The sequence below is a fragment of the Coregonus clupeaformis genome, chromosome 9, assembly GCF_020615455.1.
Source record: "Coregonus clupeaformis isolate EN_2021a chromosome 9, ASM2061545v1, whole genome shotgun sequence".
NCBI classification, from domain to species: domain Eukaryota; kingdom Metazoa; phylum Chordata; class Actinopteri; order Salmoniformes; family Salmonidae; genus Coregonus; species Coregonus clupeaformis.
Window position 1 is genome coordinate 7,841,857 of NC_059200.1, and position 27,418 is coordinate 7,869,274.

The 27,418-nt window shown below is 42.1% G+C and overlaps 1 protein-coding gene across 2 annotated transcripts in view; it reads right to left on the reverse strand.

Annotated features, from left to right (window-relative positions):
• LOC121573658 (THO complex subunit 2) overlaps positions 1–27,418 on the reverse strand; it is an 82,743-nt gene that overhangs the window by 48,906 nt on the left and 6,419 nt on the right. For both annotated transcript variants that reach the window (XM_045222484.1, XM_045222483.1), the window contains exons 6-15: positions 24,027–24,148; positions 23,303–23,436; positions 22,799–22,959; positions 20,885–20,977; positions 19,495–19,650; positions 17,997–18,169; positions 17,516–17,711; positions 17,340–17,381; positions 12,219–12,349; positions 11,847–11,948 (exon numbers count right to left, since the gene is read on the reverse strand). In XM_045222484.1, the coding sequence (XP_045078419.1) occupies positions 11,847–11,948; positions 12,219–12,349; positions 17,340–17,381; positions 17,516–17,711; positions 17,997–18,169; positions 19,495–19,650; positions 20,885–20,977; positions 22,799–22,959; positions 23,303–23,436; positions 24,027–24,148 (1,310 nt within the window). The remainder of the gene's footprint in view (positions 1–11,846; positions 11,949–12,218; positions 12,350–17,339; positions 17,382–17,515; positions 17,712–17,996; positions 18,170–19,494; positions 19,651–20,884; positions 20,978–22,798; positions 22,960–23,302; positions 23,437–24,026; positions 24,149–27,418) is intronic.

Below are 27,418 nucleotides of genomic sequence, written 5' to 3' on the forward strand. Positions count from 1 at the left end.
CACCATGGGACCACGCAGCCGTCTTACCGCTCAGGAAGGAGATGCGTTCTGTCTCATAAAGATTAACGTACTTTGGTGCAAATCAATACCAGAACAACAGCAAAGGACCTTGTGAAGATGCTGGAGGAAACAGGTACAAAAGTATCTATATCCACAGTAAAACGAGTCCTATATCGACATAGGAAGAAGCCACTGCTCCAAAACCGCCATAAAAAAGACAGACTACGGTTTGCAACTGTACATTGGGACAAATATCGTACTTTTTGGAGAAATGTCCTCTGGTCTGATGAAACAAAAATAGAACTGTTTGGCCATAATGACCATCGTTATGTTTGGAGGAAAAGGGGGTGGCTTGCAAGCCGAAGAACACCATCCCAACCGTGAAGCACGGGGGTGGCAGCATCATGCTGTAGGGGTGCTTTGCTGCAGGAGGGACTGATGCACTTCACAAAATAGATGGCATCATGAGGAAGGAAAATGATGTGGATATATTGAAGCTCAAGACAGGAAGTTAAAGCTTGGTCGCAAATGAGTCTTCCAAATGGACAATGACCCCAAGCATACTTCCAAAGTTGTGGCAAAATGGCTTAAGGACAACAAAGTCAAGGTATTGGAGTGGCCATCACAAAGCCCTGACCTCAATCTTATAGAATATTTGTGGGCAGAACTGAAAAAGCGTGTGAGAGCAAGGAGGCCTACAAACCTGACTCTGTTACAGCAGCTCTGTCAGGAGGAATGGGCCAAAATTCACCCAACTTATTGTGGGAAGCTTGTGGAAGGCTACCCAAAACGTTTGACCCAAGTTAAGCAATTTAAAGGCAATGCTACCAAATACTAATTGAGTGCATGTAAACTTCTGACCCACTGGGAATGTGATGAAAGAAATAAAATCTGAAATAAATAATTCTCTCTACTATTATTCTGACATTTCACATTCTTAAAATAAAGTGGTGATCATAACTGACCTAAAACAGGGAATTTGTACTAGGATTAAATGTCAGGAATTGTGAAAAACTGTGTCTAAATGTATTTGGTTAAGGTGTATGTAAACTTCCGACTTCAACTGTATATGTGCAACTTACCTCGACTAACATGTACCCCTGCACATGGACTCGGTACCGGTACCCCCTGTATATAGCCTCGTTATTGTTATTGTGTTACTTTTTATTATTTTTTACCTTATTTAGTAAATATATTCCTTAGTCTTTTCTTGAACTGCATTGTTGGTTATGGGCTTGTAAGTAAGCATTTCATGGTAAGGTTGACCTGTTGACCTGTTGTATTCGGCGTATGTGACAAATACAATTTTATTTTATTTGATGTACTAGCTACCATGAAGTGCCATTGTTTTAAAGGGGGGCTGAACGCACCGATTCGTATGCATTTTTCTGCTGCTCATTATGAAAAACGAGATTTGGATTCTTGTTGGTGTGGTTCGATGTGGGTGTTATTTAAGTGATAATGCCCGAGAAGCCGGTGTTTGGAAGATATATTGGCAAGGGTGTTGTTAGGCCCGAGATTAAGTCAAGGGCCGGCAAACAGTGCCAATATATCCTTCAAATACCGGCTTTGAGGGCATTATCACTTTTATACAACGGGTTCCCAACATATTCAAATAATTGACATATTTTCATAAAAAACGTTATTTGATTAATTTATTCAAACTATTTCATCCTTCCACAAGATATAGTCCCGACACAAATCTAGGGTTGCTACCCAAGCCGGCTGGTCGTTCGTTCTATTGGTTCGGTTGCCAGAGACGCGACCCAGTCGTTCAGTCTTTATGTTCTGTATCTATGGATACGACCCAGTCGTTCGTTCTAAATGTTCCATTGCCATACTGGCTGGCAATGTTCTTTTCCCTTGCTTGCTAGCTAGCCAACTACGGCTAACTTAGTCACGTCAAACAGTGCAGCCAGAATAACAACAGTAGCTGCATTTGTTAATATGTTTTCTAGTGACATTCATTTGGATGCAGCCATAACAATTGAGTTATTGAGGCATGATTTCGCATGGCATAGGAAATCTGCTGTCTCATCAGGACACTTTTTTTTTTTTTTTTAGGGGTGGATCAGCTTAATATTGCAGATAAATTGTAACTTCCATCAATGTAATTGTCTGCATTACTTCCAATCCCCCATGATTGAGATATATATATATATATATATACACACACATACACCCTTAAAAAAGTATATACAGTGGGGAGAACAAGTATTTCATACACTGCCGATTTTGCAGGTTTTCCTACTTACAAAGCATGTAGAGGTCTGTAATTTTTATCATAGGTACACTTCAACTATGAGAGACGGAATCTAAAACAAAAATCCAGAAAATCACATTGTATGATTTTTAAGTAATTAATTTGCATTTTTTTGCATGACATAAGTATTTGATACATCAGAAAAGCAGAACTTAATATTTGGTACAGAAACCTTTGTTTGCAATTACAGAGATCATACGTTTCCTGTAGGTCTTGACCAGGTTTGCACACACTGCAGCCGGGAATCTGGCCCACTCCTCCATACAGACCTTCTCCAGATCCTTCAGGTTTTGGGGCTGTCGCTGGGCAATACGGACGTTCAGCTTCCTCCAAAGATGTTCTATTGGGTTCAGGTCTGGAGACTGGCTAGGCCACTCCAGGACCTTGAGATGCTTCTTACGGAGCCACTCCTTAGTTGCCCTGGCTGTGTGTTTCGGGTCATTGTCATGCTGGAAGACCCAGCCACGACCCATCTTCAATGCTCTTACTGAGGGAAGGAGGTTGTTGGCCAAGATCTCGCGATACATGGCCCCATCCATCCTCCCCTCAATACGGTGCAGTCGTCCTGTCCCCTTTGCAGAAAAGCATCCCCAAAGAATGATGTTTCCACCACCATGCTTCACGGTTGGGATGGTGTTCTTGGGGTTGTACTCATCCTTCTTCTTCCTCCAAACACGGCGAGTGGAGTTTAGATCAAAAAGCTCTATTTTTGTCTCATCAGACCACATGACCTTCTCCCATTCCTCCTCTGGATCATCCAGATGGTCATTGGCAAACTTCAGATGGGCCTGGACATGCGCTGGCTTGAGCAGGGGGACCTTGCGTGCGCTGCAGGATTTTAATCCATGACGGCGTAGTGTGTTACTAATGGTTTTCTTTGAGACTGTGGTCCCAGCTCTCTTCAGGTCATTGACCAGGTCCTGCCGTGTAGTTCTGGGCTGATCCCTCACCTTTCTCATGATCATTGATGCCCCACGAGGTGAGATCTTGCATGGAGCCCCAGACCGAGGGTGATTGACCGTCATCTTGAACTTCTTCCATTTTCTAATAATTGCGCCAACAGTTGTTGCCTTCTCACCAAGCTGCTTGCCTATTGTCCTGTAGCCCATCCCAGCCTTGTGCAGGTCTACAATTGTATCCCTGATGTCCTTACACAGCTCTCTGGTCTTGGCCATTGTGGAGAGGTTGGAGTCTGTTTGATTGAGTGTGTGGACAGGTGTCTTTTATACTGGTAATGAGTTCAAACAGGTGCAGTTAATACAGGTAATGAGTGGAGAACAGGAGGGCTTCTTAAAGAAAAACGAACAGGTCTGCGAGAGCCGGAATTCTTACTGGTTGGTAGGTGATCAAATACTTATGTCATGCAATAAAATGCAAATTAATTACTTAAAAATCATACAATGTGATTTTCTGGATTTTTGTTTTAGATTCCGTCTCTCACAGTTGAAGTGTACATATGATAAAAATTATAGACATCTACATGCTTTGTAAGTAGGAAAACCTGCAAAATCGGCAGTGTATCAAATACTTGTTCTCCCCACTGTATATTCCCCTTTATTACTTTCCAACCCCACCACCCTATCCCTAATTGGAGTAAACTAGTGAACAACAATGCTTAGGCCTCTACTTCCAGCTTATAATTACTATATACATTTTATGGACACAGTCAATTTTACAATAATTATATTTAGTTTGTTTTTTTTCTCCTGAACTACTTCTACTCTCAACCTCTCCGATCATTTTCATGATGTCCATCCGGTTTGCTTCTATATGCCATATCTTTCTAACTGTGCTCTTTCACAAAAGCTCCCAACCTACAACCTATATACTTATTATTGACACAGTATGCTTACATTATTAGTTATCTTGTTATTTGTTGTTGTTGGTTATTATTAATCCCATCCTTCAACTCCATTCAACACCACCCATCTATCTCTTAACACCATCCATATAAGATTTCTATTTGCCATATATTTTTCAACTGTACTGTTTTACAAAAGTTCTGAACCTTTCTATTCTCATTGTTTCTACAGATTGTAAATTGAAAATAAACATTTTTGCTAAAAGTATTATAATATTATTGATCGATTGACTATGACTTTTCAGATCACCCAGTAATGCTATCTGCAAGGTTAGCTCCAGGTAAATATTGCAATCCTTTAGCCATTTCTGGACCTATGTCCAAAAACAAGCTACAAATGGACAGTACCAAAACAAATGATCTAATGATTCTCTCTTCGCAGCAAAATCTGCAGAGCTGGGAAGATTGTATCCCCCATATAAATAACATTCTATTGGTAGCAATAATTGTATATATTAATTAAATTGAATGTTTCAAAGTTTTGAATCCGGCGTCGTTTTGCGTATCAGTTCATAAACACTATGCCATGGGATCGGTACGTCAAAAATCTCTTCCCAACTATTTTACAATCTATATGGGACGGCTGTCAATCCTTTGGTCCTTAAATTAAACTGGTATACTTTTATATTCATCACAGTTTTCTTTAACCAATGATGTTCTTTAATACAAGGCCGACAGACAAGTTCCTTACTTTCTCCCCCTTCCACTTTCCTCTTCCATTTTTGCGGTAAGGGTGCAATTATTTGGTTGTAATTTTGGGTAGAGCAGACATTTCCATATGTTTTTGTTAGCTGCATGTGCAACATAACTCCACCAGTCCTACCGATGATATAATTTACATCAGGACACTGTTGTTCAGAGAAGCTAGCCAATAACACAGCTAACACGATCACTTCAAACTGAAGCTGGAAAGACTGCAAACTAGCTGCACTTCGTTTTTGTTGTACCTTTTTTTCAATTGACATTTCTGTGTATATCCATAAAAATGATGCCAGCTGATTCATGATTTCGACTGGCTGAGAAACGGTGCCTGCCTGTCGGTCTCGTCCCGACACGTTCATTACTATGGGACAGCTGGAGATTGAATTTGAATATTGAAACACTGTTGCAAATGTCGGAGCGACAGACAGCAAGGTTTATACAACGCTCCGCTGTTGAAGTTAGTCTAAAAGAAATGTGAGAATGTCTAGATGCTTTTTATAGTGGAGATCAAGTTTATAAATTACCTGGCTGGGCTGATGAGACAGTGGATTGCACAGTCAGATGGAAGAGTAAATAGGCATTTTAATGTCATAGATTTAGCTGGTGGTAACTTGTGGAATAGACACCAGCTGGAATGCGGTTTTAACCAAATCAGCATTCAGGATTAGACCCACCCGTTGTATAAATTCGCATTTCGTACCCTGGTGCCTCCTTAGTCACCATAGCAACAGACTCACTTCCTCAAAATAGTTCGAAAAAATATATATATACATCTAATTAATTGACGTTTTTGCTGAGGAGGTCTTAGTCACGCCATTTTACATCTAGCTATGGTGTTTGGTGCAGTATTTCTCAAGTAAAACAAATGTGCAAAACTAGTCAGCGCACTGCAGGCAGTATGAGTTTCGAGCCAGTTGCTGCTGGCTGCGCTCAGGAATGATATTGGAGTACATGTCTGCAACTTCATCATCAGCAAACTGTGAAGTTATCGTAAATAAAGCACAAGCTACAGTGTTTATAAGTGCCTAAAATCACTAGCTAGTGAAAATCAGTTCATCAAGTCACTGGCGAATGACGACGTGTATGTTTCGGTGCCATTTAGGCAGGTAGCTTAGTGGTTAAGAGCATAGTGCCAGTAACCGAAAGGTCGCTGGTTCTAATCCCCGAGCCGACTAGGTGAAAAATCTGTCGATGTGCTTTTAGTTTTTTACAACTTTCTCATCTATTACCAGAGAGTGCGTCTGCATGGCAGTGTTTCATAGCGAATCATGTTACAAAACAGATCACAGCGGGACACACGATGCACGCAAATGGGTTTTTAATTTTGGAATATGGACAAGTGGCAGTTTGGATGCAAGTGCGCATCGTCTCAATTCTCATTTTGCCCAAAACAGTGGCAGACCTGAGTGATCATTATCAAACACATCAGCAAGTGGCCACTCCATTAAAGGGCTTAGGGGCCAAGTGTCCTTTCAACAGAATATTGGCCACATGTTGTCTTATGTAAACAAGCAGGTGGGAACTAGTTCTGTACGATGGCGAGTGGTGGGGTCGTTATATTATCGTTTAAATCTCCAGTTTGGGAACATTTTGGCTTCCCAGTAGATTACAACGGCGATGGACAGAGAGAGTATGTCGCCACTGCTCAACGAGAATAGACTACAGCATGCAGCTGCCAACACCTCAAACATGTTGACACATTTACGCCGACATCACCCAAGTATTCCTACCACCACAGCAAGACGGAAACGCAAAAAAACAACACAACTTAGTCTCCCCTCTGCATTCAAGCACCACTTCGCAGCCGATTCTGACCAGGCCAAAGAAATTACAAGAGCGATAGGTATGTTTATAGCTGCGGATATGCACCCATTCTCGGAGGTTGAGAATAGAGAGTTTCAGCACCTCGTGAAAGTGCTCGGGCCACGTTACGAACCTCGCCCTCTCGCAACCATTTCAACAAACAGGTATTCCCTGCTCTATATAAGCAAGCTAAAGCCGAAGTTGTCAATGGACTGGCCAATGCGCCATGTGTTGCACTTACTACAGATGGATGGACCTCCAGGGCTAGAGCTACAGTAAAGGGAAAAAAGTATTTGATCCCCTGCTGATTTTGTACGTTTGCCCACTGACAAAGAAATGATCAGTCTATAATTTTAATGGTAGGTTTATTTGAACAGTGAGAGACAGAATAACAACAAAACAATCCACAAAAACGCATGTCAAAAATTGTATACATTGATTTGCATTTTAATGAGGGAAATAAGTATTTGACCCACTCTAAATCAGAAAGATTTTTGGCTCCCAGGTGTCTTTTATACGGGTAATGAGCTGAGATTAGGAGCACACTCTTAAAGGGAGTGCTCCTAATCTCAGCTTGTTACCTGTATAAAAGAAACCTGTCCACAGAAGCAATCAATCAATCAGATTCCAAACTCTCCACCATGGCCAAGACCACAGAGCTCTCCAAGGATGTTAGGGACAATATTGTAGACCTACACAAGGCTGGAATGGGCTACAAGACCATTGCCAAGCAGCTTGGTGAGAAGGTGACAACAGTTGGTGCGATTATTTGCAAATGGAAGAAACACAGAATAACTGTAAATCTCCATCGGCCTGGGGCTCCATGCAAGATCTCACCTTGTGGAGATGCAATGATCATGAGAACGGTGAGGAATCAGCCCAGAACTACACGGGAGGATCTTGTCAATGATCTCAAGGCAGCTGGGACCATAGTCACCAAGAAAACAATTTGTAACACACTACGCCGTGAAGGACTGAAATCCTGCAGCGCCCGCAAGGTCCCCCTGCTCAAGAAAGTACATATAGAGGGCCGTCTGAAGTTTGCCAATGAACATCTAAATGATTCAGAGGAGAACTGGGTGAAAGTGTTGTGGTCAGATGAGACCAAAATCGAGCTCTTTGGCATCAACTCAACTTGCCGTGTTTGGAGGAGGAGGAATGCTGCCTATGAACCCAAGAACACCATCCCCACCGTCAAACATGGAGGTGGAAACATTATGCTTTGGGGGTGTTTTTCTGCTAAGGGGACAGGACAACTTCACCGCATCAAAGGGACGATGGACGGGGCCATGTACCATCAAATCTTGGGTGAGAACCTCCTTCCCTCAGCCAGGGCATTGAAAATGGGTTGTGGATGGGTATTCCAGCATGACAATGACCCAAAACACACGGCCAAGGCAACAAAGGAGTGGCTCAAGAGGAAGCACATTAAGGTCCTAGAGTGGCCTAGCCAGTCTCCAGACCTTAATCCCATAGAAAATCTGTGGAGGGAGCTGAAGGTTCGAGTTGCCAAACGTCAGCCTCGAAACCTTAATGACTTGGAGAAGATCTACAAAGAGGAGTGGAACAAAATCCCTCCTGAGATGTGTGCAAACCTGGTGACCAACTACAAGAAACGTCTGACCTCTGTGATTGCCAACAAGGGTTTTGCCACCAAGTACTAAGTCATGTTTTGCAGAGGGGTCAAATACTTATTTCCCTCATTAAAATGCAAATCAATTCATAACATTTTTTTAATGCGTTTTTTTGTTGTTATTCTGTCTCTCACTGTTCAAATAAACCTACCATTAAAATTATAGACTGATCATGTCTTTGTCAGTGGGCAAACGTACAAAATCAGCAGGGGATCAAATACTTTTTTCCCTCACTGTACTTAACAGTGACACAGCCTGGAGTGCTATACACACACACCCTTTATGAGAGTCACACAAGTGCGCATATTTTTATCTTTGTAAGAAAACATAGCATAGGCCTAAACAATGTCTGAGCCATGTTTACATAATGATTTCACACGCATATTGCACTTTATTTTAGTGTTGATGAGCAATCATTTGTTTTCATTTAAGAAAATACAATGTTTTGTTATTCCTGATTGTGCTCCATCAGGCATTATATGACTCATGATCATATATAGAATCAGGAATACCAACACTTTGTATTTTCTTAAATAAACAAAAAATAAACTGGCATTTTGTTTTCTCGCTATAACTGAACTGTGACCGCAAAACCTCAATATGTACTGAACTGTGGGTTTGGTGAACTGTTACACCCTGAGGCATTACAGTGGGCATGAGTGTAATCCAAACCCAACCCTTATGTAAATTGTGAAGTACACAGTTAAACAAATCTCACAAAACTGTTTTGGAATATACTGACTTTACGACCAAAATTATTATACTTACACTTTTTAGACAATGTTGCCACTGGAATAAATGTTTCTGACTAATATCGATGCCACATAGGCCATTCTCAACCAGATACATTTTTGTTTTTGCGTTGAGTTTCTCTTTAAAAAAAAAGGGGGCAATCCGGAATTGGCACATTCCATCTCTCAACTGTTTACCAAAACATGTGACTGGGTGACCTTGTTGTGACTGTTGTGTTTCAAATCCTGGATGGCCCAATTATTAACGTAATCAAGCCCAATTCAAATACACTGTAAACGTTATACAGCCAGTTCTGATCATGTGCTGATCATTCCACATATAATGAAGACAGTTCATCTTAGGAGATACTTGTGTGCAACATTTTCACTGTGCTAAAATATATCATTTTTTTGCACCAACTATTATAGAAGTAAAAAATGTGGTGAATCTAGAGAACATTAAGTCCTTGTGTATCATGTGCAGTAGTGTGAGGCTGTATCTCGGCACTGACCCCACAAAGCCCAGTGATTCAGAAATAAAACAAGCCTGAGGCCCTTACCAAAGTAGGCACCCACACCAGCCCACGTCTGCTATTATGAGAGCGCGTGTGTGTGTCTATGTATCCATGAGTGTGTCTTTATGGCAGTGCGAGTGAGCAGTTTGAGAGCTGGATTAAATTAAATATTACTGGCCCATTTTGTGTGCAAGCCATTAGTGGATGTGAGCACTTGTATCAAATAAAGCCATGAAAGTTGCAGAACAGTCCTAGATCTGAGCCAACCAAAATAATTACTATGGTAACCAGGGCTGCATGTTAGTGCTTCTCAGCACCCACTTCATTTTTTGACATGTTTCCATACCAACCACTGAGGTCCATAAAGAACTCAATGGACACAGTAACCTTGAGTTTATCTGACTGGCTTTGGAATTGCATTTCTATAGAGATGCTGCTACAGTGTACCCAAGGGGCATTGGTTGGATGCTTGAATTCAGTTAGATGCCTGAAAAGTCTATAAAATGGAAAATACGAGTAGTGGGTGTATAAAATGTGACTTCTAAGTGCCACAACCACACGATGGATAAAACAACGGGCACTATATCTAACTGGTAAGGTAGGCGTAGCAACAGGCCTCAAATTTGCCCCGTTGCGTGGCCGTAATGCCCCCCTCCCCCCCCAAAAAAGTGCCCACTCTTCCCTTGGGCTGAATATAATAATTATAATTCCCCTTCTCCCAGCTGCCAATCGCCATGCTCCGAAGCACCTCTCACTCACATGGCTCTTTCAGATATCTCAATTCTTATTAGCCATTGCCCATCACCACTGGCGTAACGCAGATTCTCCAGACTCGCAGAAATGTTCCATACATACAGAAAGCTTACTTATCAAAAATGTTGCAAAAATGTGTTTACATCCCTGTTAGTGAGCATTTCTCCTTTGCCAAGATAATCCATCCACCTGACAGGTGTGGCATATCAAGAAATTGATTGAACAGCATGATCATTATACAGGTGCACCTTGTGCTGGGGACAATAAAAGGCCAGTAAAATATTAATAGTTTTGTCACACAACACAATGCCACAGAAGTCTCAAGTTTAAGGGAGCATGCAATTGGCATGCTGACTGCAGGAATGTCCACAAGAGCAGTTTCCAGAGAATTTTATGTTCCATAAGCCACCTCTAACGTCATTTTAGAGAATTTGGCAGTACGTCCAACTGGCCTCACAAACGCAGACCACGTGTAACCACGCCAATCCATGACCTCCACATCCGGCTTCTTCACCTGCGGGATCGTCTGAGACCGGCCACCCGGACAGCTGATGAAACTGTGGGTTTGGACAACAGAAGAATTTCTGCACAATTGTCAGAAACCGTCTCAGGAAAGCTCAACTGGGTGCTCGTCGTCCTCACCAGGGTCTTGACCTGACTGCAGTTCGGCGTCGTAACCAGACTTCATTGGGCAAATGCACACCTTCAATGACCACTTGCACGCTGGAGGAGTATGCTCTTCACAGATGGATCCCGGCTCCCCTGGTCTCCAGAAGTGTGCAAATGTTTTCAACACAGCCTTTAGGTCCAGGTTATGGGCCCAACAGTTTTCTATAGAGTATTGCCAACCCAGACCGTCTTTCCTGAGACATTGTGCATTATATGTCCATCTCGCTGCACACAATTTAAACTTAGTCTTGAATGATGCATGCCAAGATATACCAAAGATGAAAAACTGTTGATATTGCAACCACACAACTTAAACGCCGTTTCACCAGAATTGTTGTCCGCTAAAGCATCTGCCAATTTATTCACCAGAATTGTTGTCCGCTAAAGCATCTGCCAATTTATTGGCTGTCCTGTATCGACGACCTGTCCCCAGAGCTTCCTATACAGTTAATCTCTTTCTGTAATGTGATAAGGCCAGCAATTAAGGAGAATGAAAGGCTCAATTTACAATGTTGCAGAACTGCTATATTTGAAGCACCACTCCCTTCTGCCCGCAGTTTCCCCTGATGTTGCTACGTCAATCAAGCTTGTTTGAATACTTTCCGATGCACTGTGTGTGTGTATATTTATTTATTTTAAAAAGCCTCATTAACGATTGGCTACATTTTCTGGCGCCTCCCTCATGTCAGCATCAGTGTGGACACCTACACTTTGACATGTAGGCTAATTATGTATTTACATACATTTATGTTTTTCTTAACAGAATAGCTACTGTTTTTCGGTTTTCAAATCCATTTAAATTGGCTATTTTGGTTAATGGCCTTGGTGCCCTGAAAGACTGGGCACCTCTTGACGGCCAAATGGCCTTGCCCTGAAAATCAAGAAATCCCAGGCCTGCGTAGCAACGTGACTTACTTCATGATGTATTTGGCTCTGTCCACAGTCTGAGCTTTGACCTTGACCAGAAGTGGGTGGCTTGTGTAAGTCTCGTTCTTCCACTGCCCGTATAGCCGGTACCTGACGACCACAGGTAGAACACAGGTGGGTGGGTTAACACTGACATCTAATAATACATACACCAGGACCAGCCTGGAAATAGGACCTTTAAATACCAACAGAACACAACAGGGCGGAGAATAGAACAAGTTGTATAAACCCACATACTCCAGTCTCTGTGAGGGCTTTGCTTTCTCCATGGGATGGATTCAAAATGGATGGCAAAACATGTCAGTTCAAGTCTAAAATGACACCGCTATGATTTTTTGTGTGTTTGTGTGTGTGTCTCACCTGTGCTGGTAGGGGAAGAGTTTGAAGAGGCCCCAGAGCTCCTCTGACATGCAGGCGTTACACTCCATGAGAGAGAGCGAGGGCAGCAGCACCTGGTCTGCAATGCTCAGGAAACAACTCAGCAATGTGTCCTAGGAGGGAACAGGAGCACATCAACCACCAGAGCACAGACCACAGTGAGTGAATGCTTACAGAATTAAATGGCCAAAGATTAGCCTCCTGAGGGGGAAGAGGCAAAAAGATTTGGCGTGGGCCCTCCGATCCTCAAAAAGTTCTACAGCTGCACCATCGAGAGAATCTTGACTGGCTGCATCACCGCTTGGTATGGCAAATGCACCGCACTCGACTGCAAAGCTCTACAGAGAGTGGTGCAGACAGCCCAGTAGATCACGGGGGCCGAGCTCCGTGCCATCCAGGACCTCTATATCAGGTGGTGTCAGAGGAAGCCCCAAAATATTGCAGAAGACTCCAGCCACCCAAGCCACGTCCGGTAAACAGTACTGGAGCATCGGCGCTCGGATCAACATGCTCCCAGACAGCTTCTACCCCTAAGCCATAAGACTGCTACATGTTTTATTAAATGGTTACCTGGACTATCTGTATTGACCCTATCTTGCACTGACTCTATGCACACTCACAAACACTCCACTGACACTCCCACACAAAACCCAGACACATAAACTACATACGCACACACACTAATATGCTGCTGCTACTCTGTCCTTTATTTTACTAATTATTATTATTATTATTATTATTATCATCATCAATCCTGTTTAGGGATGTTAACGGTTGAGCATTAATCGAAAATACATGATTATCGATCTATAGGTTAATTTGCATAATTTAGTGGAATTGTTTTGTGTGTATTTTTGTTACTCGTCATGTATCTTATTTATCACACGTGCACAGAATACAGAGCCTAGTTTGAAGAGTTGAATGGCCTATCACCTGTCAGACAGCGCGAGAGCAGCTCCTCATAAAGCTGGTACTGGAGTGAAACGTGCTTTTATAAGCCCAGTCATTAAGCAACAAATAACAATTCGAAATGCAATCGCGTGTTAACTGTTTTGATGGCCACGATTAAAATTAGTTACTATTTCTATTGCTCAATCTCAACAATTAAAGTGCGCCTCCCATTCGTCATTCGAGTGCATAGGCTAGTCAATGGTAGAAAGGCTATCAGCACTTCACCCACCACAAAGTGAGCTTGAGGCAGTATAATTGCTTAAAACCTGAACGTTTTACTTCACTTCAAATAATGAGGAATGTCTTACCATGCTTCAAAGTAGCCTAGCCAAAATCGAACCATAGAAAGACAGAGATTTGCATCCTTAATCCTGATTCCTAGTCTCTTTATAATAATAAATAATAATATGCCATTTAGCAGACGCTTTTATCCAAAGCGACTTAGTCATGCGTGCATAAATTTTTTTGTGTACGGGTGGTCCCGGGGATCGAACCCACTACCTTGGCGTTACAAGCGCCGTGCTCTACCAGCTGAGCTACAGAGGACCACAAAAATCCTACCTTCCTTCTAGGGCTGACCCCATTTAGTCGACTGGTCGATTATTTGGTCGATAGGCTGTTGGTCGACAGATTTTTTTAGTCGAGCAGTGGCAAATGTAAAAATAAAATGTATGGCACATGAGACATCCGATTCACGCCTGTCTGAGTGGACTAATCCATTTCGGAGGCACACCAGTAGTACATTTACTGTTAATTCCCATCATTTCTAATATACAATGCTTGTTTGGTTACGGTAATTTATCTTAATGCATTCAATATATTATTCTTACTACAGTCTTACCATTGTCATTGTCGGAGTGGACACGTTGTTTGCAGAGCGCACAACCTAGGCTACCTAAGTTTTTGGTTTATTTAATTCCATTTACGAGTTGTCAATTTATTGTCTTTTGTTTGGAGCGCTCCTGTCAATCTTGAGTAAGGACACGCATCTGATTACGCATAGAAGTAGGCCTAGGCTACCTGGCCTGCCTTCAAATGTAGGCCTATAAATGTGCCCATTTGGGGATCTGATACTATCTCTGATTGTCTTAACTCACCATCACTGTGGAGCTTCTCAAAGTAATTTTTTCTTAGCCTCAAATAGCAAGTAAATGAAGTCCGTTTTTACATCCATTGAGAATGACAATAGTTCCTCAACGTAGCCTATGTAAAAAATCTTTCCAGCTCTCTCCCTTTCGATAACCACTCGGCATGAAAGAAAAAAAAAAATATATATATATATAGTGGGGAGAACAAGTATTTGATACACTGCCGATTTTGCAGGTTTTCCTACTTACAAAGCATGTAGAGGTCTGTAATTTCTATCATAAGTACACTTCAACTGTGAGAGACGGAATCTAAAACAAATCCAGAAAATCACATTGTATGATTTTTAAGTAATTAATGTGCATTTTATTGCATGACATAAGTATTTGATACATCAGAAAAGCAGAACTTAATATTTGGTACAGAAACCTTTGTTTGCAATTACAGAGATCATACGTTTCCTGTAGGTCTTGACCAGGTTTGCACACACTGCAGCAGGGATTTTGGCCCACTCCTCCATACAAACCTTCCCCAGATCCTTCAGGTTTCGGGGCTGTCGCTGGGCAATTCGGACTTTCAGCTCCCTCCAAAGATTTATTGGGTTCAGGTCTGGAGACTGGCTAGGCCACTCCAGGACCTTGAGATGCTTCTTACGGAGCCACTCCTTAGTTGCCCTGGCTTTGTGTTTCGGGTCGTTGTCATGCTGGAAGACCCAGCCACGACCCATCTTCAATGCTCTTACTGAGGGAAGGAGGTTGTTGGCCAAGATCTCGCGATACATGGCCCCATCCATCCTCCCCTCAATAAGGTGCAGTCGTCCTATCCCCTTTGCAGAAAAGCATCCCCAAAGAATGATGTTTCCACCTCCATGCTTCACGGTTGGGATGGTGTTCTTGGGGTTGTACTCATCCTTCTTCTTCCTCCAAACACGGCGAGTGGAGTTTAGACCAAAAAGCTCTATTTTTGTCTCATCAGACCACATGACCTTCTCCCATTCCTCCTCTGGATCATCCAGATGGTCATTGGCAAACTTCAGACGGGCCTGGACATGCACTGGCTTGAGCAGGGGGACCTTGCGTGCGCTGCAGGATTTTAATCCATGACGGCGTAGTGTGTTACTAATGGTTCTTTGAGACTGTGGTCCAAGCTCTCTTCAGAGACCAGGTCCTGCCGTGTAGTTCTGGGCTGATCCCTCACCTTCCTCATGATCATTGATGCCCCACGAGGTAAGATCTTGCATGGAGCCCCAGACCGAGGGTGATTGACCGTCATCTTGAACTTCTTCCATTTTCTAATAATTGCGCCAACAGTTGTTGCCTTCTCACCAAGCTGCTTGCCTATTGTCCTGTAGCCCATCCCAGCCTTGTGCAGGTCTACAATTGTATCCCTGATGTCCTTACACAGCTCTCTGGTCTTGGCCATTGTGGAGAGGTTGGAGTCTGTTTGATTGAGTGTGTGGACAGGTGTCATTTATACAGGTAACGAGTTCAAACAGGTGCAGTTAATACAGGTAATGAGTGGAGAACAGGAGGGCTTCTTAAAGAAAAACTAACAGGTCTGTGAGAGCCGGAATTCTTACTGGTTGGTAGGTGATTAAATACTTATGTCATGCAATAAAATGCAAATTAATTACTTAAAAATCATACAATGTGATTTTCTGGATTTTTGTTTTAGATTCCGTCTCTCACAGTTGAAGTGTACCTATGATAAAAATTACAGACCTCTACATGCTTCGTAAGTAGGAAAACCTGCAAAATCGGCAGTGTATCAAATACTTATTCTCCCCACTGTATATATAAATAATCAGATATGCCTATTTTATGACTTCTTATCCCTTGCGCAAATAGCCTACAGCTTTGTCTATCTGTCCAGAGCTCACCGGCATGGGAAACCGATGGCCCAGAATATTTTATACAATGTTGCAAGTTTTCGAGCATGGGCCGGACCAAGTTAAAAGTTGATACAATGTTTAAAGTTCCTTGCAGACAGGCCATGCGTAGCCAATGTGATTTATTGGATATTTATTTTCCATCAGGATATTTTCTACCTGCGTGCTGCAATGTTTTTATTTGTTGGCTTTATGTAGGCTAATTTTACATATTGGCAATAGAAGTTATTTTTAATTTAGATAGAATTTTGATTAATCACATGACATTGATTTTGAGATATGAATACTTTTTTTGTAAATGAAATGAAACTGTTCCATGAAAATCATAACTGGTACGCAGATCAGTAGAAAGGTAACGATAACTTGGCACTCCAAATGGAAAAGGTTGCCGACTGCTGGTGTAGCCTATTACCGGCAACTTCAGGAGCGTAACGAAGGCCAGCAGCAGCGGGAGGTTATTTTCTTCTGGTTAGGCTATATTGATCTCTGGCTCCCTCTTTTGTAATTTGTGTGTCTTCATTTTTAATCACAGTGCTTAAAGCATCAGACAAGCTCAGTAGCCTACTTATAGTTTATTTTATGTCTATATGGAAATATATACGTTTTAAAATTTGAACTGATGACTGTCGACCAAGATTTATTTTTGTCGGGGACAACCATACTTCCATCTTAAACTTAATTGGTTCCTGCCTAGCAATATAAATGTATTGGCTGTCTTGATGTGTAAGGAGTTGACCCCGCCTATTAGGAGGTTATAAATATATGTGATTGTGTAATAATACCTCGTCTTTGCAGCTGTATGACCCAGTGGGTGAATAAACTTGATTTGAGCTTTTCCTAGTCATCCGTTTGTGTTTTTACTCTGTTTGTTCAGAACCTAACACCTTAAATACCTCGTACTCCTGCACATTGATCTGGTACGCCCTGTATATAGTTCCATTGTTGTGTATTTTATTCCTTGTTACTATTTTTCCTTTTTATTATTACTTTTTTAACTCTGCATCGTTGGGAAGGGCTCAAAAGCAAGTATTTCATGGTAATGTCTACACCCGTTGTATTTGGCGCATTTGACAAATACAATTTCATATTATATTTATTCTCTGTGCATTTTTTAAAACTGATTAATACAACAAGACTGTTCAAGTCACTTCTTGGTCCCATTTACTTTGACAACTCACCATTTTGTCCTTGACGTTGTCATTTCTACCCTCACTTTGGTACTGGAGGGGGGGGGGGAAAATAATAGGGGGACAATTAGTGAGATGAAGCCAGAGTAGGAGAGGGTATCCCAATACATTTTCCTTTGGGGATCAATAAAGCATAAATCATCGTCAATCGACTTTAGGGCCTGTACCTCTTTCATGAAGCCCTTGCCCAGGCGTACTATCTTGGCAAAGAGGATGGGGTCATGGGAGAGGTGGGGTCCCAGGTAGCAGAGCATGCTGAACACGTCCCTGCGCAGGTCCTCAAAGCTCTCGGCAGGCCTGGGGGCCCGCTTGTTCCTCAGGGGCCTCATCAAACATCCCTTGGCCCCTTTGGGGACCCCGGCTCTGCAAGGGAAACAGGTGAGACAGGGGTACTACAAACAGCAACATAAAGCCTCCACTGCTCTAGTGTTAACAGTAGGGGGTTCTGCATGCGACTGCTGTTGTGTCTGTGTGCATGCCTACAATTAAATGAAAGGCTGGCATCAGAGGAGGTTGTAGTTTGGTTGGCTGGCTATGTGTGTGTATGTACACTGACATGTCGTGTTGCTGTGTATTTAGGTGCATGTGTGCATTTCTTCCACTAATGTGTAAAGAGCACTAAGTGAATCCAGGGGAGCGGGTGGGCACCTGCGGTACAGCGGCTCCACAGTCAGATGCAGCAGCTGGCACAGCGCCAGGGCGATGGCCTTGTGAGAGGTGGCATAGAAGGCGGGCATCTGGTCCATAATGCTTTGGGCATGGTGCCAGTCTCCGATCCTCAGCAGCGCTTCCAACAACCCCAGCTTCTGGTTATCAGGAGGCTGAGGGGAGAGGGGGAAATGCTGAGTGTGTGCGTGTGTGGGTGAGCTTGAGTGAAGCGCAGGGCAATTGGAGCAGCAGCAGAAGTTAGTCTGAGAGCAGCTCTTCCTAAGTCCTTAGTTTATGACGATAAGGTATAGCGGAGGATCTCACACAGTACAAAGCAGGCCCATTAAAAGAGGTTACGGAGGATTTGCAAACACAAAGCCTAGTCAGTAAATCCTGAGACGTAATTTTCTCCAGCAGCACTGGATGGGAACAAGGAACTCTAGAAATCTCTCATCCTACCTGACGCTGCACTTCATTCGTGTGTGTGACTGACACAACCAACTGTGACAGAGCCTAGTAACAAGACAGTGCTGTCAGGGAGAGGCTGTGAGCGTGGGATGAGTGAACTAGCTAGAGGACAAACTGACATTTTGCTCATGCAATGTCACTCACTTATTTATCGGGCCAGGCTATTCTATAAACAAAATGCGCTTATCTCAAACTGTGAGCTTAATGTTGAACGATTTTGAATTTGTCTCCCAGTGTCTGTTGGAAAGCAGACAACCAGGTTTTCCTCAAGGATTTTGCCTGTGCTTAGGTCTATTTCGTATTTTATTTTTTTATCTCCCTAGTCTTTGCCGATGACAAGGATACCCATAACATGATGCAACCCCCACCCTGCTTGAAAAGATGTGTTGTGTTGGATTTGCCCCAAACATAACACTTTGTATTCAGGACATAAAGTTCATTTCTTTGCAGTTTTACTTTAGTGCCTTATTGCAAACAGGCTGCATGTTTTGGAATATTTAAAGAAAAATAACTTTTTTGCAAGCCACAGCAAAAACTATTATTGAAACAGTTATTTGCTCAATTTAGCATTAGCATGACGCAGGCACCTAGATGATAGATGCAATCTGACAATCTGGATCTTGGGCTGGAGGCTGAATTTATTTTAGAAACATGGCCCACAAAAGCCTTCAGTGTTGCTCTTCGTTACTTTTAGCGCGCGGGGGACGACAACTGCTGCAGCTCTAACAGACCTCCTCTTGCCCATCAATCACTGTCTGTGCTGTCGGTCTGTCGGTGGTCGTCAGCACGGCCCTGCCTCAGACAGACACTGACTGAGACCTCGTTAACACACACAACAATAAAGCCTTTTCCCTTTCCTTCAGCAGCACACTGAGGCAGCCTTATAAAAGACTGGTATTCATCATGGCAATTAAAGAAAGACACTTAGTGGAAGTAGAGTTGTGCTTTAGCGCGGAACAGTTCCCCAAATGTGGAGACATGTATTTCAAATAGTAGAAATGTATGCGAGTGTAACATGAGATTACTTTACCTTGTCGTTCTTCTCCTCCTCTTTCTCCTTCTCTCTCTCCTTGTCCTCTGTCTTCTCGGAGGGCACCACCACCATGGTGAGCTTGCGGGCGATCTGCTTGGCCTCCGTGATCTCTCTCTTGTGCTCCTCTACAATGCTGGCATCCAGTGGCATCAGCTGGGAAGGCAAGGCAGGCTCAGTCATACATCAGGTCACAATTTATAACACCAGGCATTTCGATTTTCTATTGGATCACCTGTTGCACAAATCGGGCATGCACTGAGGACAACCAATGTTAGTCTTAAATCTTTGATATAAAATAATATTATATATTTTGTTGTGTTACAAAGTGGGATTAAAATGGATTTGTCATTTTTTGTCAACGATCTACACAAAACATGTCAAGGTGGAAGAAAAATTCTAACATTTGGAAAATATCTTATAAAACTAATATATCTTGATTAGATAAGTATTCAATCCCCTGAGTCAATGGCAGTGATTACAGCTGTGAGTCTTTCTGGGTAAGTGTAAGAGCTTTGCACACCTGGCTTGTACAATATTTGCACATTATTATTTTTAAATTCTTCAAGCTATGTCAAGTTGGTTGAAAATCATTGCTAGACAGCCATTTAAGTCTTGCCATAGATTTCCAAGCTGATTACAGTTTTGAGACTTGAAATAGGCCACTCAGGAACATTCACCGTCTTCTTGGTAAGAAACTCCAGTGTATATTTGGCCTTGTGTTTTAAGTTATTGTCCATCCTCAGTTCTCTCCTATCACAGCCATTAAACTATGTAACTGATTTAAAGTCACCCATTGGCCTCGGTGAAATCCATGAGCGGTTTCCTTCCTCTCCGGCAACTGCGTTAGGAAGGACGACTGTATCTTGTATAACTCAGAGTATTGATACACCAGCCAAAGACTAATTAATAACTTCCCCATGCTCGAAGTGATAGTCACGGTCTTCTTTATTTTATTTTTTTAGCAATCTACCAATAGGTGCCCTTCTTTGCAAGGCATTGAAAAACCCCTGGTCTTTGTTTTTGAATTTCACTGCTCGAACAAGGGACCTCATGGATACTTATATGTGTGGGGTACAGTAGTCATTCAAAAATCATGTTAAACACTATTATGCATACAGAGTAAGTCCATGCAACTTATGTGGCTTGTTAAGCAAATATTTACTCCTGAACTTATTTAGGCTTGCAAAGGGGTTGAACAATTATTGACTCAAGACATTTCAGATGTTCATTTTTAATTAATTTGTATTGTGTGTAGGCCAGTGATTTTTTATTTTGTATTAAGGCTGTAACAACAAAATTTGGAAAAAGTCAAGGGGTGTGAATACTTCCTGAAGGAACTGTATTATATGAGACAATGCTCTGTAGGTGTGAGTTGAGAGATGCTTACGTGCACATAGAGGTCCTCCAGCTCTATAAGGTTGTGGTGCAAGAGGGCGGCAGCGATGTGGTAGAGTGACGTGGGGGTCTCCTCATTGGGCTCCTGGGAGGAGAGGGACAGTCAGGGAACACTCAATACATACTGAGGAACAGCTAATGGATGGGGGTAGGGTCTAGTACAAATCAACAGAGAAATTCACTCGGCTGTCTTTTACATTTACATTTACATTTTAGTCATTTAGCAGACGCTCTTATCCAGAGCGACTTACAGTTAATGCATACATTATTTATTTTTTCATACCCCCTGTGGTAATTGAACCCACAACCCTGGCGTTGCAAACGCCATGCTCTATCAACTGAGCTACATCCCTGCCGGCCATTCCCTCCCCTACCCTGGACGACGCTGGGCCAATTGCGCGCCGCCCCATTGGTCTCCCGGTCGCGGCCGGCTATGACAGAGCCTGGATTCGAACCAGGATCTCTAGTGGCACAGCTAGCACGTGCTGATAGCCTTTTGATCCCCAACTTGAAGCGAAAGTGTATATTTCAGTGACTGGCAGCTAGGGATGCAAATTTCGGTCAATTTTGCTGCCGACCCTCATTAACAGGTTTTTTTAATTTATTTTTTATAATCCAAACAGTAAAATGACATGACCAACAGAAAAGACTATGTATACATACAAGGAACGGACATGTTTCTTAAGAGTTTCATGAAAACATGCAACAATAGCAAGCCTATCGTCTTACAGTCAAAAGACTATAGCCTATTAATGAACATGCAACTGTTGTAATGAAGCAGCTAATAAAACAACATTTTCAAACATTAAATTTACAAACACACCCGTAGTATAAACCAGCCTTTAGAAACCAGCCATGTGAATCCTTAAAGAGATGGGTGGGGCGAAAGCTTAAGAGGGTGTGAACTATGCTGAATGGGTGTAGACAAAGAAGAGCTCTCCAGTAGGTACCAAAACATTCAAGGGCCATTTTCTCAAAGTGAGGTTACAAGTTCATCAACTTTCAAAGCAGAATTACTTTCCCATTGTTCCTCAAGTATAGTGTATGATATACAATTTTCTAGCTCTGAGTCTCTACTTTTATCCAATGTAAAAAACACAATTTCAAATTTTGCTACATAAGACCAAATCGAGCCGGTCGGTCACATATGAAAACCAATAGAACAGGAGAGAAATGCTGGTTAATGGCACGAGGAAGTCTTTATAGAAGAATTGCCTCCACATTTCTATGGTTGGATTTTGGCTAGGCTACTTTGAAGCAAGGTATAACAATTACACTGCCTCAAGCTCACATTGTAAAGTGATGGGTGACGTGCTGATAGCCTGCCTACCGTTGACTATACTCTATGCACTCGAATGGGAGGCACGCTTTAACTACGAGTTAAGAAATAAAAATAGCTATTTTTAAATCGTAAGTTGGCACACGATTGCATTTAGAATTGTTATTTGTTGCTTAATGACTGGGCTTATAAAAGCACGTTTCACTCCAGTACCAGCTTTATGAGGAGCTGCTCTCGCGCTGTCTGACAGGTGATAGGCCATTCCACTCCTCAAACTAGGCTCTGTATTCTGTGCACGTGTGATAAATAAGATACATGACCAGTAACGAAAATACACAAGCCAATTTAATTCCACTAAATTATGACAGGTCAAATTTATTTTTTGCGGTTAACCGTTAACATCCCTACTGCCAGCATTAATATTCACATCAGGTCTGACTGCACCATTTTTCCTCATTTTTGCAGGTCAAGTTAGAACCTGGGAAAGACTTATGTTCTCATCAATAAGACCTTGAAGTCTTTTCATTTAAATTGTTTAAGGATTTCTCCGCTTCTTGGACAGGTAGCTCCTCTCACCTGGTACAGGTACAGACTGTCACGGTCACAGTGGGGAGTCTGCTCTCTCACCTGGTTGAACTTGAACTTGAAGCCCAGGATATGGCAGAGGGTGAGGGGTTCACACATGTAGGACTTGATGAGGGGCAGGAAGAACTCATCTTGGTCAGAGCGACACTCGTACACCTCCAGGATGATGTCCAGAACGCGGTTGGGGTCCAGGTTGAAGCATCCTGCAGGGTGGAGAGGAAGTAAGGGTGTACAGATGACATTGAATAACTTGGGTACAAAATATGGCAATGTGTAATGTAACCCCCATTTGGGAGTCTAAATGGAGAGTTATTGTCTTTAAAAGTTAAAAATATATAAGCGTCCCAGGAAACATTTCAACCCTCAATTTAAACTGTAAAAAGCACTTCTGCCAAACTTAAAATCTCCATTACTTTCTGGGTTGGTCACAGAAATTATTCATACCTGTCACAGAAAATGCAGCGAGACTAAGAGTGCAACAAGGGCCTGCTGTGTCTTGGCTGTGGAGAACGTGATGAAAATGAAAAAAGACAAGGTATTTCATACCTATTAGGGACTTGATACTCTCTAGGACGACGTGGCTGGTGATGTTGCCTGAGAGGTCTTGGCCCAGCTCAGTGATCAGCTTGGCATAGCCCTCATTCTCTTCCCTCAGCAAGTTGAACTTCTGCTGCTTGTAACTGTAAGGGGACAGAGTCAAAAACAATATGTAGGAGGCCACACTCGGAACCATTCAACATTAGATAAACAACTTCAAACTTTAGGCCCACACATGAATGCAAGTGAAATGATCATTTATTGTGTTTCTAGTGTATTATAAGGTAATAGAACCCTATACGGCCTGAATTACAATGTATTGCAGCAAGGTAGTGTGTGAACAACAGCCTGAAAGAAAATAAAAAACTAAAGTGATGTAATTTCTCTACATTCTGTGCTGACATTACATTTGGCGTTCATGGCAAAGCTCTCATCCTATAGGGTAAATGGTCACATATTAAATGCTACAGCCACAGGCTGCGAGGTGGATAGCCCAGGGTTGGAGATGTAACTTTGGGTTAACAGCACATTCAGCCCAGCTGAGTAATAGAGCTGCCCTGACCTGGGGATAACAGTAGCTAACCCCAGTTCTGGAGGGCGACTATGTGGGTTTTAACCTTTGGCTGGCTACTTGGTCAGACCATTCAATTTATTACATTGTTGACGTTTTGACACTGAACATTACAGGATTTTTGTTTTTTTAAAGATGAAAATAAGTTACTGCTCCACTTACAATAGTTTGGTCTTGATTTTGACGATTTTCTGGTTGAACTGATGGGCTTGCTTTATGAGTCCCAGGGACTCCAGGGTCTCTGGGTCCAGCCTCTCCTTCAGGATGGCATCTGGCACAAAGAACTGAAGAGAGGGCAGGACGAAACAAACAAGTGTTATATAAACCTCCAGGATTCCGCGGTCACAAATATTCCCAGCATATTGTGCAAGGGCTTGCAAAGTTGACCAATCACTGCACGATTTCTGCATAAAACAGTCAAATTCTTGCAATATTATCACATTAAAACTGACCCATCGCCACAGTACAATCACTGCGCGTTTACCGAAAATATGGTTCAATCAAGCCACACATCAAACCTTTTTCCATATCAGCGCATTTTCGCAACAAATTGGACAAAATCATTGCATATCGCCATGCAAAATGTCAGAATTGCCTAAGCAAAATCAAACATTTTTGCCAGCAATAATAACAAAACATCCAATGCGAACTCCTGGAGGGACTCTATAAAGACTAGTAAATAGATCTTATATGGTTATGAACAGGGGTGAAAGAAGATTTAATTTCTTACCGGTATGGGACACCCAAGAGTGCACAATTTTGTTTTTTTGTATAGCCTATGTGTAATCATAGAATTACATATAGAACCCCTATTACATTTTATATATGATCTCTGTGGGCTAAGGCCTAGTAAAGATTTGTCATATCACTTTTAACATGTATTACCTTTTAACATAGCGTGGGTTTCAAGTTTGGGGAAGCTAATTTTCACCATAAACATGCACATTTATAATAAAGCATTCCATGCATCCTTGCATTTGCAGACTTATGTAAGATAGCCAACTATTCCTAATGTGATGATTTGAATGGATAGTCATAATTTAGGCAAATACTATAACTCCATCACTGTTAACAAAAAAATACTTCAATACAGTGGCGTAGAGTAGGCCTAGGCAATGGGCCTATCAGATACATTTCTTGTTCTACTACACTTTATATAACTGGAGATAAAGTTCATTCGGAAAGTATTCAGACCCTTTTCCCACATTTTGTTACGTTATAGCCGTATTGTAAAATTGATTAAATAAATACAAATCCTCATCAATCTACACACAATACCCCATAATAACAAAGCGAAAACAGGTTTAGACATTTTTGCAAATGTATTAAAAATAAAACAGAAATACCTTATTTACATAAATATTTCAGACCCTTTGCTACGAGCCTCAAAATTGAGCTCAGGTGTATCCTGTTGTTTCCATTGATCATCCTTGAGATGTTTCTACAACTTGATTGGAGTCCACCTGTAGTAAATTCAATTGACTGGACATGATTTGGGAAGGCACACACCTGTCTATATAAGGTCCCAAAGTTGACAGTGCAAATCCAAGCCATTAGGTTGAAGGAATTGTCCGTAGAGCTCCGAGACAGGATTGTGTCGAGGCACAGATCTGGGGAAGGGTATCAAAAAATGTCTGCAGCATTGAAGGTCCCCAAGAACACAGTGGCCTCCATCATTCTTAAATGGAAGAAGTTTGGAACCACCAAGACTCTTCCTAGAGCTGACCGCCCGGCCAAACTGAGCAATCAGGGGAGAAGGGCCTTGGTCAGGGAGGTGACCAAGAACCCGATGGTCACACTGACAGAGCTCCTCTGTGGAGATGGGAGAACCTTCCAGAAGGACAACCATCTCTGCAGAACTCTACCAATCAGGCCTTTATGGTAGAGTGGCCAGATGGAAGCCAATCCTCAGTAAAAGGCACATGACAGCTCGCTTGGAGTTTGCAAAAAGGCACCTAAAGGACTCTGACCGTGAGAAACAAGATTCTCTGGTCTGATGAAACCAAGATTGAACTCTTTGGCCTGAATGCCAAGAGTCACATCTAGAGGAAACCTGGCACCATCGCTACGGTGAAGCATGGTGGTGGCAGCGTCATGCTGTGGGGATGTTTTTCAGCGGCAGATGAACGGAGCAAAGTACAGAGATATCCTTGATGAAAACCTGCTCCAGAGCGCTCAGGACCTCAGACTGGGGCAATGGTTCACCTTTCAACAGGACAACAACCCTAAGTACACAGCCAAGACAACGCAGTAGTGGCTTCGGGACAAGTCTTGGAATGTCCTTGAGTGGCCCAGCCAGAGTCCGGACTTCAACCCGATTTAACAACTCTGGAGAGACCTGAAAACAGCTGTGCAGCGATGCTCCCCATCCAAGAGAAGAATGGGAGAAACTCCCCACATAGAGGTGGGCCAAGCTTGTAGCGCCTGCCAAAGGTGCTTCAACAAAGTACTGAGTAAAGGGTCTGAATACTTATGTAAATGTTATATTTCATTTTTATTAAATTTGCAAAGAAATCTAAAAACCTGTTTTTGCTTTGTCATTATGTGGTATTGTGTGTAGATTGATGAGGATAAAATACAATTAAATCCATTTTAGAATAAGGCTGTAACGTAACAACATGTAGAACAAGTAAAGGGATCTGAAAACTTTCTGAATGCAGAATCTTTTTTATTACGACAAAAATTATAGGGTAGCCTACTTTGCTGACACTGACAGATCAATAAAAACAATGTCTGATCCATATAATAGGCCTACAAAAAACGGGAGACACAAATACAATATGACATCTATCTAACCTGGAGGAGGAAATTATTGTCCAAAAAACAAACAAAAAAGTGTTACTGACCCAATGATAAAGCAGTGAATATGCACACTCACCAGGGATATGGCTGATGTTCTCCACTGGTGCAAATAAAATAGGCTACTTACTGTTCGCTCAATTAAGTCAAGAATTGTAATAACTAAAAGACAGATTGGAGTCTTTTCATTGTCATCTCTTTACAGCAACAGCCATTTGCTTTCCAAACTGTTTTTCTGCAATTGTATTTTTAAATATTGCGATATGGCTGGCTGGGTCTCTACTTTTCACTGACAGTCGCAACTCAACAATAATCTATTTGGTATTTGCTGTGCGCTGCCCAAATTGCGGGCCCTTCCGACTGTAGGCTATGCGATTTAAAACAATCCACAGCAACAAAAAAAAGAGAAGAAGCTAATGATCCTCTGTGGCCAAATGATGCTTTCTGGTGTAGTTGCTTATTTTGAATAATTAAATGTATTTCTGTGTAGACAGGAGTACGCTAATTACATTTAAATTTTAGTCATTTAGCAGACGCTCTTATCCAGGGCGACTTACAGGAGCAATTAGGGTTAAGTGCCTTGCTCAAGGGCACATCGACAGATTTTTCACCTAGTCGGCTCGGGGATTCGAACCAGCGACCTTTAGATTACTGGCCCAATGCTCTTAACCACTAAGCTACCTGCCGCCCCAGTTTTAATAATTAAATAACACCAATTAATTAGGCTATATAATTTGGCTATTTAATTCAATTTA